Raw genomic sequence first — 12075 nt, 5'->3', positions numbered from 1 at the left:
GTGTAAGAGCCAAGCATCTGGTGATCAAGAAAGAAGGGGATGATGACTGCACATTAAGCAGCAGCATGGAGAGGCAGGCTTGGATCACAGCACTGGGCTCTCTTCCCCTGATCCCGGAGGTTGCCATGGTACCGATTAATACTAGAGGGAAACCGGTCTGGGAGGCGACAGGGGACATTCTCTGGTATCACAAAGTTACAGAGACGTGTAGACGTAGTAGCGCCGTGACAAGGTACTTACACTATTAGACGACAAAGACAGATTACAAAACTTGGCTTCCACTTCTGTCCTTGTCAGCTTTTCTGTCTAATGTGGAGAGAAAGGTAACAGCGAGAGTCACCAAATTTGGCCCCGTACAAGACATAATATCCAGGCTAATTCTGACAAGCATATCCTCTACTCCAGACAAACTGCTTTCTAATCATGGAGGATGGACTAATTCTGTGATTAGAAAAAAAAATTTTTTTTTCAATTCACATAAAAGAATTAAAAGGGGGAAGGTGCACTTGCTGAATGGTGAGGCAACTCCGAGCTGGACTGGCCGAACCAGAGTGCTTCCGTTTGGATGGCACAGGAGTAACTGATCCGTGTTCCCCAAACAAAAGCCACATTTGGACAGGCTCCGAGCATTGCGTCCCATGCCAGCAAAGAGGCTGTGGCTGTGGGATAGGAACAAGAAGGACGTGGAGCCCCCCTGCACAATCCCTGGTGTTCCTGCCAGTGTCCTACTGATGTAGTAGGTCTGTTACAGCCCAACAGCAGCAATATTTGGGGCTAAAGCACCACTGAGAAGCACACAGTGAAATTAGGGCCCTGGATGCATACCAGTCAGATAAGAGAAAAGCTAGTTAGGTTTTGCGGGGCGTGAGGTGGGGACCTGGGTGGCTTAGTCAGTTAAGCATCCAACTCTTGATCTCGGCTCAGGTCATGATCTCCCGGGTCGTGAATTCAAGCCCCACGTCAGGCTCTGCGCTGACAGCACGGAGCCTCCTTGGGATTCTCTCTCTCTCCCTCTCTCAGCCCCTCCCCTGCTCATGCTCCCTTTCTCAAAATAAATAAAGGAACTTAAAAAAATGAAAATAGTTAGCTTTTTTTGATGTACAGAAAACCAGTACAGTAAGCCAGCAGAGGCTTCCACTATCTGTTCTGACTCAATCACACAGCTTTTGGCACTTTAGATTACTGTATCTCCTGGATGCCTTATCTTATTTATTATAAAAACCATATTTAACATGAAATGAAATCAGAAAAGCATTCACCTTCAATTCAGCACTGTAACACTATTTAAGATTTTCGGTGGTTCCCCTCCAGGCTCTGCACGCATACCGTAGAGTATCTACACACATACTAGAGAGTAATGAACACTACGATGCAGCTAAATTAGCAAGAGTAACTAGACATAGCGCTGCCCCAGCCCCACAGGAAGGAGGTGCTAAACGAAGCCCCACCGAAGTTGAGACCACTCTCCCCCAGTCCAGCTGGTCCAAATCTATACATTAGTTTACTGATAAGTACAGGTGTTGTTGGAAGAACTAAGGGCAGTGCATAGCCTTTTATTCTCAATATAGACACTCCCTCCAATTGTTTTTTTTTTTTTTTTATACCTTAGAGCAATGAGGGAAGGAGATAAAACTCCCAACTCAGTCTTATGGTTACATCACAAAGAAAATATTTATCAACTATCAGTATCTTTCAATCTCAAGTCCAAGTAATTAAATGCTTACCACGGCATCATACAGAATAACATAGACTTGACTGAGTTTATCTTCTGGGATCCCACAGTGTAAGAGGATTGCTTTCAATAACATGGTATGGTTCAGGTAAATACTGTAATTTCTTTCCTAGGATACAAGAGAAAAAATGTTGGTTTCATTATAAAAGTAGTATAAGTACATGACCAAATCCAGAATCTTCCCACCAACTTGCCATCTCTGCAGGGCATTGTGGGAGGACTAAATCTTAGCATATTGCCTTCTAATTTATTTTTTTTTTCATTAACATTGCTTTTACATTGTTAAAACCAGAGTATAATATAATCAAACGCCTTTAAAAAAAAAAATGTTTATTTATTTCTGAGAGACAGAGCGCAAAGAGGGGAGGGGCAGAGAGAAAGGGAGACACAGAATCCGAAGCAAGTTCCAGGCTCTGAGCTGTCAGCACAGGGCCTGACGTGGGGCTGGAACTTACGAACCGTGAGATCATGACCTGAGCCCAAGTTGGACGCCCCATAATCAAACACTTTAATATAGAGATCCAAAATACTTTGGTTTTCAGCTATGGTGAAGAGACTGAGTGAGTTTACACAGATTTCAAAGAGGGAGAGGATCTGGTTCAATAGTAACTGACGTTTAAGGACGGGCTGGTGGAACAGCTGTCATGACTTCTGTCCACCTGAGGTGATTAGCCAGCATTCACAGAGCAGTGAGCTACACGCGGCAGGGTATACAGCAAAGTGGACACAATAGCTCTGCCCTCAACCAGCAGGTGGCGCCTCACCTCAGGGGCTGTTGGGTTGAGAAGGAAAGGTGGCTGGCCAGCTAATGAGGGAGCAAGCAGGCTTTCGGGACAGAAGGGGTGCAAATGGCAGCTGGGAAAAGAGGTCTTTCTAGACAAGGGACAACGTGACCGGCACGGTGGTGGGGGTGAGTGGGCTCTTATGTGGGATGCAGAGGGAAGGCTTGAGGAAAGCAAACAGTTATGCCAGAGCAGTCTCTACTGGCGAGGCAGGATGCAAGCTCAATGGAAAGTAAAGTTGGGGAGCTGAGAGACAGAGTGGGGTATGGGGGGCGGTCACAGAGGGTTCTGAACAGGGTGAAGGTACTAAAAGCATCCTAGGGGGGGCACCTGGGTGGCTCAGTTAAGAGTCCAACTTTGGCTCAGGTCATGATCTCACGGTTCGTGAGTTCGAGCCCCGCATCGGGCTCTGTGCTGATGGCTCGGAGCCTGGAGCCTGCTTCAGATTCTGTGTCTCCCTTTTTCTCTGCCCCTCCCCTGCTCATGCTCTTTCTCTCCCAAGAATAAAAATAAAATCAACAGATAAATACATTTTTTAAAAGCATCCTAGGAATCTTAGCTGATTTCTTGCATTTTGGAAGAATGGGCAGAGCAACAATGCCCTTCCCTCAAACCAGATAAAAACAGGACCCATTCCTCTCAAGGTAGAGGGAAGAGCCTGAGATAAATCCAGAAGTAACTTCATCAAACTCTTAGTCATTTTAGTAAAATGTGACCCCCTACTGGTAAAGCCCGGGGTGGGGGGGTGGGGGCGGGGGAAACAGGGTCAAGGAATCTAGCGGGATGACCTTGGCATGTTAGACTCTGGAAAGTCACCTGAAGCGCTGGGAACTCCTGGATGATTTCACAGATCGTATAGATGATTTCGGCAGTGGGCAGAGAGCTGTTGGTGGTAGATGTGACAATATCAAATGCACACTCCAGAAGCTCTTTGGGATGAAATCGGTCTAACTTGCGAGGTCTGAACACACGTTCTATGCAGTATCTGGAGAGAGACACCCAGATTTACAAGGTCGCTGCTTCCTGGAATCAAATATGCTTAAGAGGTTATGGAACAAGAGAAAAGAAATCTGAGAAAATGAATCAGTGGTAGGATCAAGAGGCTTTAAAGGCAGATTTAAGTGCCAATTCCTAGGGCTGCCACTAAGTACAGGGCTTGATTTGTTCTTTAATGTTTGAAACAGAGATGAAGTTGCATGCAAGAAATAATTTTACCTTTAGTGCTTGCTTTCTACCCAGTGACACACCTTAGGCCTCTGCCTGTTCATTGTTCACTTGCAGCTGAGAGTAAAACCATTTGTAAAGGGCTCTGACTTCCTTTGAAGAACGACGCTTTAAAGCAGGGTGCCTCGTTGGCAACAATACCGCTCCAATTTATGGAGATCACGCTGTTTGACCCCTGTGGCAGCTGAATGTACAGAAAAACCTTTTCCACTGCCAAGTGCCTGGAGGTCCTCAGCATCCAGCATTCCTGCTGGGTTTACTCCACTTCTCTACAAGCAGCTTTTGTTCAGTTACCTGCGTCGGCAGTTTTCACACAGAGACCACTGGCCGTTTGTCCCTCCAATTAAGGTTTACAAGGGGCCATCTGTGATCCAGAGCCGCCAGATGTTTTTGTCAAGCAACCATTTGTGAAAATAATTAGTTGTGTTGCTTGGGGACGTTAGAAGGCGCAGAATAGACTGCAGGAGCTTCGGGGTGCCTGCCCAACTGCTACGTTTGTTCTAAAGAGAAGGCCGACAGTCTGTGTCCCTCTTTTATTAAAAGGGGTACTGTGGTTGGGTATTTTAATCATACTCCAAGCTCATGACTTTAAACCCCAAATTCAAACCCCAAATTCTTTGCTGTGTCAGGAGCATAGATGACAAAACATCCTCCTTTGGCTTCTTTCCCACATCCACCAAATGAAACTGAAACCCCCATTGTTTCGTACCGTTTCAAATTCAATATATTGTTTCTCGCAACGTATCTTGCAAAAGGAACCTAAAAAGCAAAGTTTCAAAGGTCGATGTTAAAATGTGCCAAAACCCACTCCTTTTGGTTTTTTAAGAACAGCTTTGTTGAGATATAAAGTCCACCCTTTTAAAGTGTACAATTCAGTCAGTCAGAGAAAGACAAATATCGTTATGACTTCACTTACATGAGGACTTTAAGACACAAAACAGATGAACTTAAGGGAAGGGAAGCAAAAATCAAGGGAACTTGATGAACTTAAGGGAAGGGAGGGGGACAAAACATAAGAGACTCTTAAATATAGAGAACAAACAGAGAGTTGCTGGAGGACTTGTGGGAGGGCTATGGGTTAGATGGGTAATGGGCATTAAGGAATCTACTCCCGAAATCAGTGTTGCACTATATGCTAACTTGGACGTAAATTAAAAAGTAAATAAATTAAAAAAAATAACAAAGTGTATGACTCAGTGGTTTTTAGTCTATTCAGAGTTGGGCACTGCTCATCATTCACATTCCTTGAAATGTTCCTGACTCGGTCAGTCAGCAGTAGACCTACTGTGGGGCATGCTACCAACCTTACTCACTGTGGCACTTCTTAGGTTTTTAAATTTGAGAAAAACTTTTTTTTTTTTTTTAAGTTTATTTATTTGAGGGGCTGGGCAGAGAGAGAGGGGGAGAATCCCAAGCAGGCTCCAGCAATTTCAGCAGAGAGCCCGATGTTGGGCTTGATCCCACAAACCTTGAGATCATGACCTAAGTCAAAACCAAGAATCAGAAGCTCAACGGACTGAGCCACCCAGATGCCCCGAGAAAAACTCACTTTTAATTAAACACACTCTGTCCAATTTTATTATGCCAAACTGCAATCAGTAAGATCAGCACAAGTTACAGTAAAACCTTGATTTGTGAGCATAATTAGTTCTGGAAACATGTTTGTAATCCAAAGCACTTGTGTATCAAAGCGAATTGCAAGAACCACTGTCTCAGTTGTGATCATGTGACATTCGGCATCATGTACTCCTCATGATGCACGACATCACTCATTTATCAAGTTAAAATTTATTAGAAATGTTTGCTCATGGGGTACCTGGGTGGCTTAGTCTGTTGAGCATCTAAATTCAGCTCAGGTCATGATCTCATGGTTCTCAGGTTTGAGCCCCGTGTCAGGCTCCGTGCTGACAGCTCAGAGCCTGAAGCCTGCTTTGGATTCTGTGTCTCCCTCTCTCTCTGCCCCTCCTCCTGCTCATGCTCTTGGTTTCTCTCTCTCAAAAATAAATAAAAATATTTAAAAAAAAAAAAAAAAAGAAGAAGAAGAAATGTTTGCTTGTCTTGCGGAACACTCACTGAACAAGTTACTCACAATCCAAGGTTTTACTGTATTTGGTTACCTGTGAATTTTTTTTTTATCTATTTTGCCCATTTCCCTCCCCCTGCCCTCACCCGACTTCCCGCCTTTGGCAGTCACCAGTTTGTTCTCTGTATTTAAGAGTCTGTTTTTTGTTTTGTTTTTAGATTCCACATATAAGTGAAATTATATGGTACTTGTCATTCTCTGACGTATTTTACTTGGCATAATACCCTCTGGTTCCATCCATGTTGCAAATGGCAAGATTTCATTCTTTTTATGGCTGAGCAATATTCCACTGTATGTATATACCATATCTTCTTTATCCATTAAACTATCAGTGGACACTTGGGCTGTTTCCATATCTTGGCTACTATAAATAATATTAATTATACAAATAACTGAATATTTTTTTTTAATTAATTTATTTATTTGAGACAGAGAAAGCGAAAGGACAAGAGGGGCAGAGGAGCTGAGGGGGGGCGGAGACAGAGGGGGGGGGAGGGAGGGAGGGGGAAAGACAGGGAGAGAGAGAATCTTAAGCAGGTTCTATGCTCAGTGGGGAGCCCCATACAAGGCTGGATCCCATGACCCTGGGATCATGACTTGAGCTAAAATCAAGAGTTGGACTCTCAACTGATTAAGCCACCCAGGCGCCTCTGACTGAATTTTTTAAAGTATCATGTATGATAATGCAGTCAAAATGGGTCTAATCTCTTATGATAAATTCCCTGACTTTTCCATGATCTTCTATAAGTTCTTAACCACCCGCTAATAATAACCACAACTTATAAAATCATTGTCTGACTGTCCCAAGAGATCTGACTCAGTACCATTAACTATGGATCAAATTCTCAAAGGTACTCACTTTTTATTTGGGAGGACTGAGTATTAGCTTACAGAATGGGAGCTCAAGTTTAAAAATCTGCACTGTAGGGGCGCTGGATGGCTCAGTGTGTGAAGCATCCAACTCTTGATTTTGCCTCAGGTCGTGATCTCACTGTCCCTGAATTCAAGCCCCACATAGGGCTCCATGCTAACAGCGCAGAACCTGCTTGGGGTTCTCTCTCTCCCTTTCTCTGCCCCTCCCCAGCTCTCTCTCTCAAAATAAATAAAATAAACTTTATTATTTTAAAAATTTTTTTACTGTTTATTTCTGAGAGAGACAGAGCACAAGCTGGGGAGGGGGTGGGTGCACAGAGTACAGAGAGTGACAGAGACACAGAATCCAAAGCAGGCCCCAAGCTGTCAGCACAAAGCCCGACACAGGGCTCAAATTCACGAGCCATGAATGAGATCATGACCTGAGCCGAAGTCGGACCTTAACCGACTGAGTCACCCAGGCGCCCCAATAAAATAAACTTTAAAAGAGGCTAACCACCTTTTCCAAAGTTTATCAGCCCAGCGCAATTTCTCTTCTGAGAACTGACTGGTTACAGCTTTTGCTCATCTCCCTACTTGTCAGTGCTTTCTGTGCATGAGGGGAATCACACCCTTGTCTGCCTTAGGCATGTTCGGTGCTGCAGATGGCTTGTCAGCAACCAGCACGAGAGGAGTGCATAACCAGTCACTGCTGTCAAAGGGAACCCCGAGGGGTCGGGAGAAAGCAAGCATGAGTGAAATTCGGCACACCTCATTATCAGACGCACTTGCAATTAGAAGAATTTCATTGTTCTCGACATTAACACGTTAGGAAGTTAGGGAAGATCTAGTTAGGAGGTAAAGAAAAAAAATGCATTTATTTGTCTGACTTGGCCAGGTCCACCTGCTATGGTCACTCGGCAGAGCTCAACACTGAGATGCAGATGTGGCAATCCTAGGGTCAGAAGTACTTGCTCCATAAGCAAGGTGGATGTACACAAGGTCAAACGTGTACTAAATTCCAGTAATGCTCTCACCGCAATAACTCCCTCAAGAATGTGTTTCTTAAAGGGGATATTTAGAATGGAAGCCTAGGGGAAAACATGACGGGCAAGGATCAACCTGTCACACAGATGCCACCCGTGACCAGACATGATGGTTGGCCTGTCCCAGGGCGTTCCCAGCCTCACCCGCAGGTCGAAAGGAAGCATCACCAGCATCCCGCTGTGGTCCATGAATAAGGCGGCTTCGTTGTGCTCATATATTTGCCTATTTTGGGGAAGCAGGAGTGGGGTACACAGCTGGACAGCTCCTATGCCAAGTCAGAAAAAATAACGAATCATCATGTTCTCATTCTTCCTGGGAGGCAACTAAAAACGAACACCAACCTGACAGGTAAGTATCTGCTACTGGCTGCTGAAACCATCACCAGACTGTCTCTGGTTCTCTAACTCCACTAATGGACAGCTCGTCTATTAAGTTTAACGTAGTCTTCCTTCTTTCCCTTTTTTTTTTTTTTACGTCATCTTATTTCTGACTCCACGAACCAACTGTATTTTAGTAGCAAGCCTAAATATTCAAATCGTAAATATTCAGATGTTCTCCTCTCAATAAGTTGAGTGTTAAAAATAAGCCTAAATGGCACATGATGTCAAGTGCCTGTAACCGAATTTAAAGGTAAAATATGGCTGCACCCAAATCTATGAACAGTACTTTTTTTTTTTTTTAATTAACAGTACTTTCTAATGATGCAACAGAACACCTTTTGAGAAGGCCTAGGATTTTTTTTAAAAAGGACATACCATGTCTTTTAAAGATGCGGATGATGGTGTCACACACATGTTGCTGTATCTTGGCTGTACGGATTGAGAAGGTGCCCTAAAATATGACCAATTAACACATCATCAAAAGTCAAATTAAAAAGTTCTCTTAAAATGGTTATGTGTAGCTTGCAGTAAATACCGCATTACTTATCCCTAGGATCACAAAAGGGATGTCAACAATGAGTCCCTTTTTGAGCATGCTCAGGGGGGCCATCTTGAAGAAGGCCACCAATTTGAGCATGCTCAGGGGGGCCATCTTGAAGAAGGCCACCAACAGCTCAAAGGCCAGATTCTTTTTTTTTTTAATTTTTTTTTTTTTAACATTTATTTATTTTTGAGACAGAGAGAGACACAGCATGAACGGGGGAGGGTCAGAGAGAGGGAGACACAGAATCTGAAACAGGCTCCAGGCTCTGAGCTGTCAGCACAGAGCCCGACGCGGGGCTCAAACTCACGGACCGCGAGGTCATGACCTGAGCCGAAGTCGGCCGCTTAACCGACTGAGCCACCCAGGAGCCCCGTCCAGATTCTTAACCATGTTGAAATATGCCTTTCAGATAGAGCTAATACACAACACGTTCTCCCCAAGGATTCTCGGGGATGCAACTGTCACAGAGCAATCAGACATCTGATAGCATCAGGCCCCCTCCCACATACCAAGGTAATCCATGGTGGGCCCCTTGAAAGCTACACGGCATTTATCTATTTTATAAAGAGCTTTTTCATTTGTTTCTTAGTATACAAGTAACACCATTTTGCTAGAGAAAATTTAGAAAGAACCAACAAGAAAAATGACAAGAAGAAACAACTCACCTATAATCCCGTAAGTATCTTCCTCATATTGCCAGCCAGCAAAAACTGGTTTGGCCCTTGATAAGTACACTAATCTTCCACAAACTTTACCACTACTTTACTACTCTTCTAAAATTACATCATTCTTGGGGCGCCTGGGTGGCGCAGTCGGTTAGGCGTCCGACTTCAGCCAGGTCACGATCTCGCAGTCCGTGAGTTCGAGCCCCGCGTCAGGCTCTGGGCTGATGGCTCGGAGCCTGGAGCCTGTTTCCGATTCTGTGTCTCCCTCTCTCTCTGCCCCTCCCCCGTTCATGCTCTGTCTCTCTCTGTCCCAAAAATAAATAAACGTTGAAAAAAAAAAATTGAAAAAAAAAATAAAATTACATCATTCTTTCAAGCATACAGAAACATACAAAGAAAATAACAAATATGTTATTCATCCATGCAACTTTTTCAAATTTTAACATTTTGCTATATTTTTTTTTTTCAATGTTTATTTATTTTTGGGACAGAGAGAGACAGATCATGAACGGGGGAGGGGCAGAGAGAGAGGGAGACACAGAATCGGAAACAGGCTCCAGGCTCTGAGCCATCAGCCCAGAGCCCGACGCGGGGCTCGAACCCACAGACCGCGAGATCGTGACCTGGCTGAAGTCGGACGCTTAACCGACTGCGCCACCCAGGCGCCCCACATTTTGCTATATTGTTTCAGACTGTTTTTGTTTAAAATGGAATGGGTAGGGAGGGGAGGAGAGGGAAAAGTGAAAAAGTTGAAGGTTGCCAAACCTGGCAATGTTTCAGAAACCACCCAGGGTGATTTTAAGAGGAGACACTTGGAGTGCCTCACACCTAGAAATTCCAAGTCAGTAGATCGGATATAGGGCCCAAGCGTCAGAAGTGCCCAAGGGCCTCTCAGATATACCTTCAGGTGCAGCCAGCATTGGGAGCAACTGACCCCATATGGATGTGAACGGGTTAGATGCTTTCAGCTCTGGGCAGCTGCGCCCGGGTTCAGTCTCTAAAAGCAATGCTGCTTAATCTCTTAGGTGGACAGAGAAGGGCATGGGTCAGGAACTCCTTAGAGTTAAGCAATTAAAAGTATGGCTCTTCCCAGGGGCGCCTGGGTGGCTCAGGTGGTTAAGCGTCCCACTTTGGCTCAAGTCATGATCTCATGGTTCATGAGTTCGAGCCCTGCAACGGGCTTGTGCTGACCGCTCAGAGCTTGGACGGGCTTGTGCTGACCGCTCAGAGCTTGGAGCCTACTTCAGATTCTGTCTCTGTCTCTCTGCCCCTCCCCTGCTCATACTGTGTCTCTGTCTCTATCAAAAAATAAACATTTAAAAAGAAAAAAAAAAAAAATCATGGCTCTTCCCAGAATGATACATATGTGCCTATTTTGCACATACGGACCTCAGAATAAGAACATACGCTGGAAGCATTAAAGGAATCCATGAAAACTAAGGAACTGACTTGCCCCTTCTGTGAACCAAGCTGAGCTCTCTTTTGGAAGCTGAGCTCAAACCCACCTTCAGCATGTTGCTGTCGTAGGTGTAATCGATGGCGGGGGAGATGCGCTGGGAGAAGATCTGGGCCATCATGGTGCGGTAGGCCTTGCCATCCACGTTGGCCAGGGTGTGGTGCAGAACTTCGTGCAGTTCCGACTCCTCCATCTGGGGTGGGGGCAACAGCTCACTCTTGAGCAGTTCTGTGGCCGTGGGCCGCTTGGCGGGATCATGGTTCAACAGCCACGAGATGACAGATTTCTGTAACGAAAGTCAGGCACGCTGGTGACCGGATGCAACAGAAGATGCTCTGGAATTCTGACAAGCTGGTGGTTGATTCAGGTCAAAGAAAAGACACCACACTTCTCGCACTGAGTTGGTGCATTGTAATTGGTAGCTCTGAAATCACTCAAGCTGTCATTTCTCGCCCTGCACTTCATTCTGGCCACAGAGTTGTGAGATAGTATAATAGAAGTGTTTCTTAAAAGGCAGAGGCCCTTTTTACATTTTATTGTTATGAACAACCAGAAGATCCTCAACAACACAGAAGCAGAACTTAGGCCTTACAAACACACAAAATACTTTATCAAAACAGGTGTAGGAAGAGAAAATAATTATCCCTAGATGCCTAATTTTAGTAAAAATTATAATGCAGAGCAGCTGCTGGAATCCTTACATCTTGTTCTAATTTTTTCCTCTCCATTTATGTTATCTGTATTAAGGTCATTCCCTGGAATTCTCTTGATTTATGTTACTCATTTATTATGACCTCAAAGCCACTACGTCATTAAGCAGGGAACTATGTGAGAACACCCTGAACCTTGAAAGGTTCCTTCATGAGTCCTTAATTCTCCTGTTTACACTAAGGACTTATAAAGAGAGGAATATGTGAGATCAGAAAAATGGCAATTTTTAGATGAATCTTATTAAGCATTTTTAAATTACAGATTCTTAATATATTCTCTCTCTGCGGCCCTCCTAACTCCTACTGCTGTCTTAGGCTGAAAGAAAAACACATGTAAAGAAAGGATGAATTAAAAAAAAAAGAAAAGAAATGAAAAGAAAGGAATGAACAAGACACCACTTTTATGAAAAGTTAAATTAAACTGGTAAAGGGGTGCCTGGGGTGGCTCAGTTGGTTAAGCGTCTGACTTCGGCTCAGGTCATGATCTCACGGCTTGTGAGTTTGAGCCCCGTGTTGGGCTCTGTGCTGACAGCTCAGAGCCTGGAAGCTGCTTCGGAGTCTGTCTCCCTCTCTCTCTGTCCCTCCCCAACTCGTGTGCAC

The 12075-nt window shown here is 44.4% G+C and overlaps 1 protein-coding gene across 10 annotated transcripts in view; it reads right to left on the bottom strand.

The window, feature by feature from the left end:
• The window catches only part of EIF2AK4 (eukaryotic translation initiation factor 2 alpha kinase 4), a 100325-nt gene that overhangs the window by 25867 nt on the left and 62383 nt on the right, over nt 1-12075 (bottom strand). For all 10 annotated transcript variants that reach the window (XR_015252578.1, XM_025918816.2, XM_086710335.1 and 7 more), the window contains 7 exons: nt 10815-11051; nt 8476-8551; nt 7864-7985; nt 4448-4497; nt 3331-3499; nt 1725-1841; nt 241-306 (listed from right to left, as the gene is read on the bottom strand). Coding sequence is in view for 9 of the 10 variants with exons in the window: in XM_025918816.2 (XP_025774601.1) it covers nt 241-306; nt 1725-1841; nt 3331-3499; nt 4448-4497; nt 7864-7985; nt 8476-8551; nt 10815-11051 (837 nt within the window). In the remaining variant the exon portion in view is untranslated. The remainder of the gene's footprint in view (nt 1-240; nt 307-1724; nt 1842-3330; nt 3500-4447; nt 4498-7863; nt 7986-8475; nt 8552-10814; nt 11052-12075) is intronic.

This window comes from Puma concolor, chromosome B3 (genome assembly GCF_028749965.1).
Source record: "Puma concolor isolate L17-30 chromosome B3, mPumCon1.1.hap2, whole genome shotgun sequence".
NCBI classification, from domain to species: Eukaryota; Metazoa; Chordata; class Mammalia; order Carnivora; family Felidae; genus Puma; species Puma concolor.
Note: the sequence above shows the minus strand (reverse complement) of the source record. Positions and strands in the feature narration are given on the sequence as shown.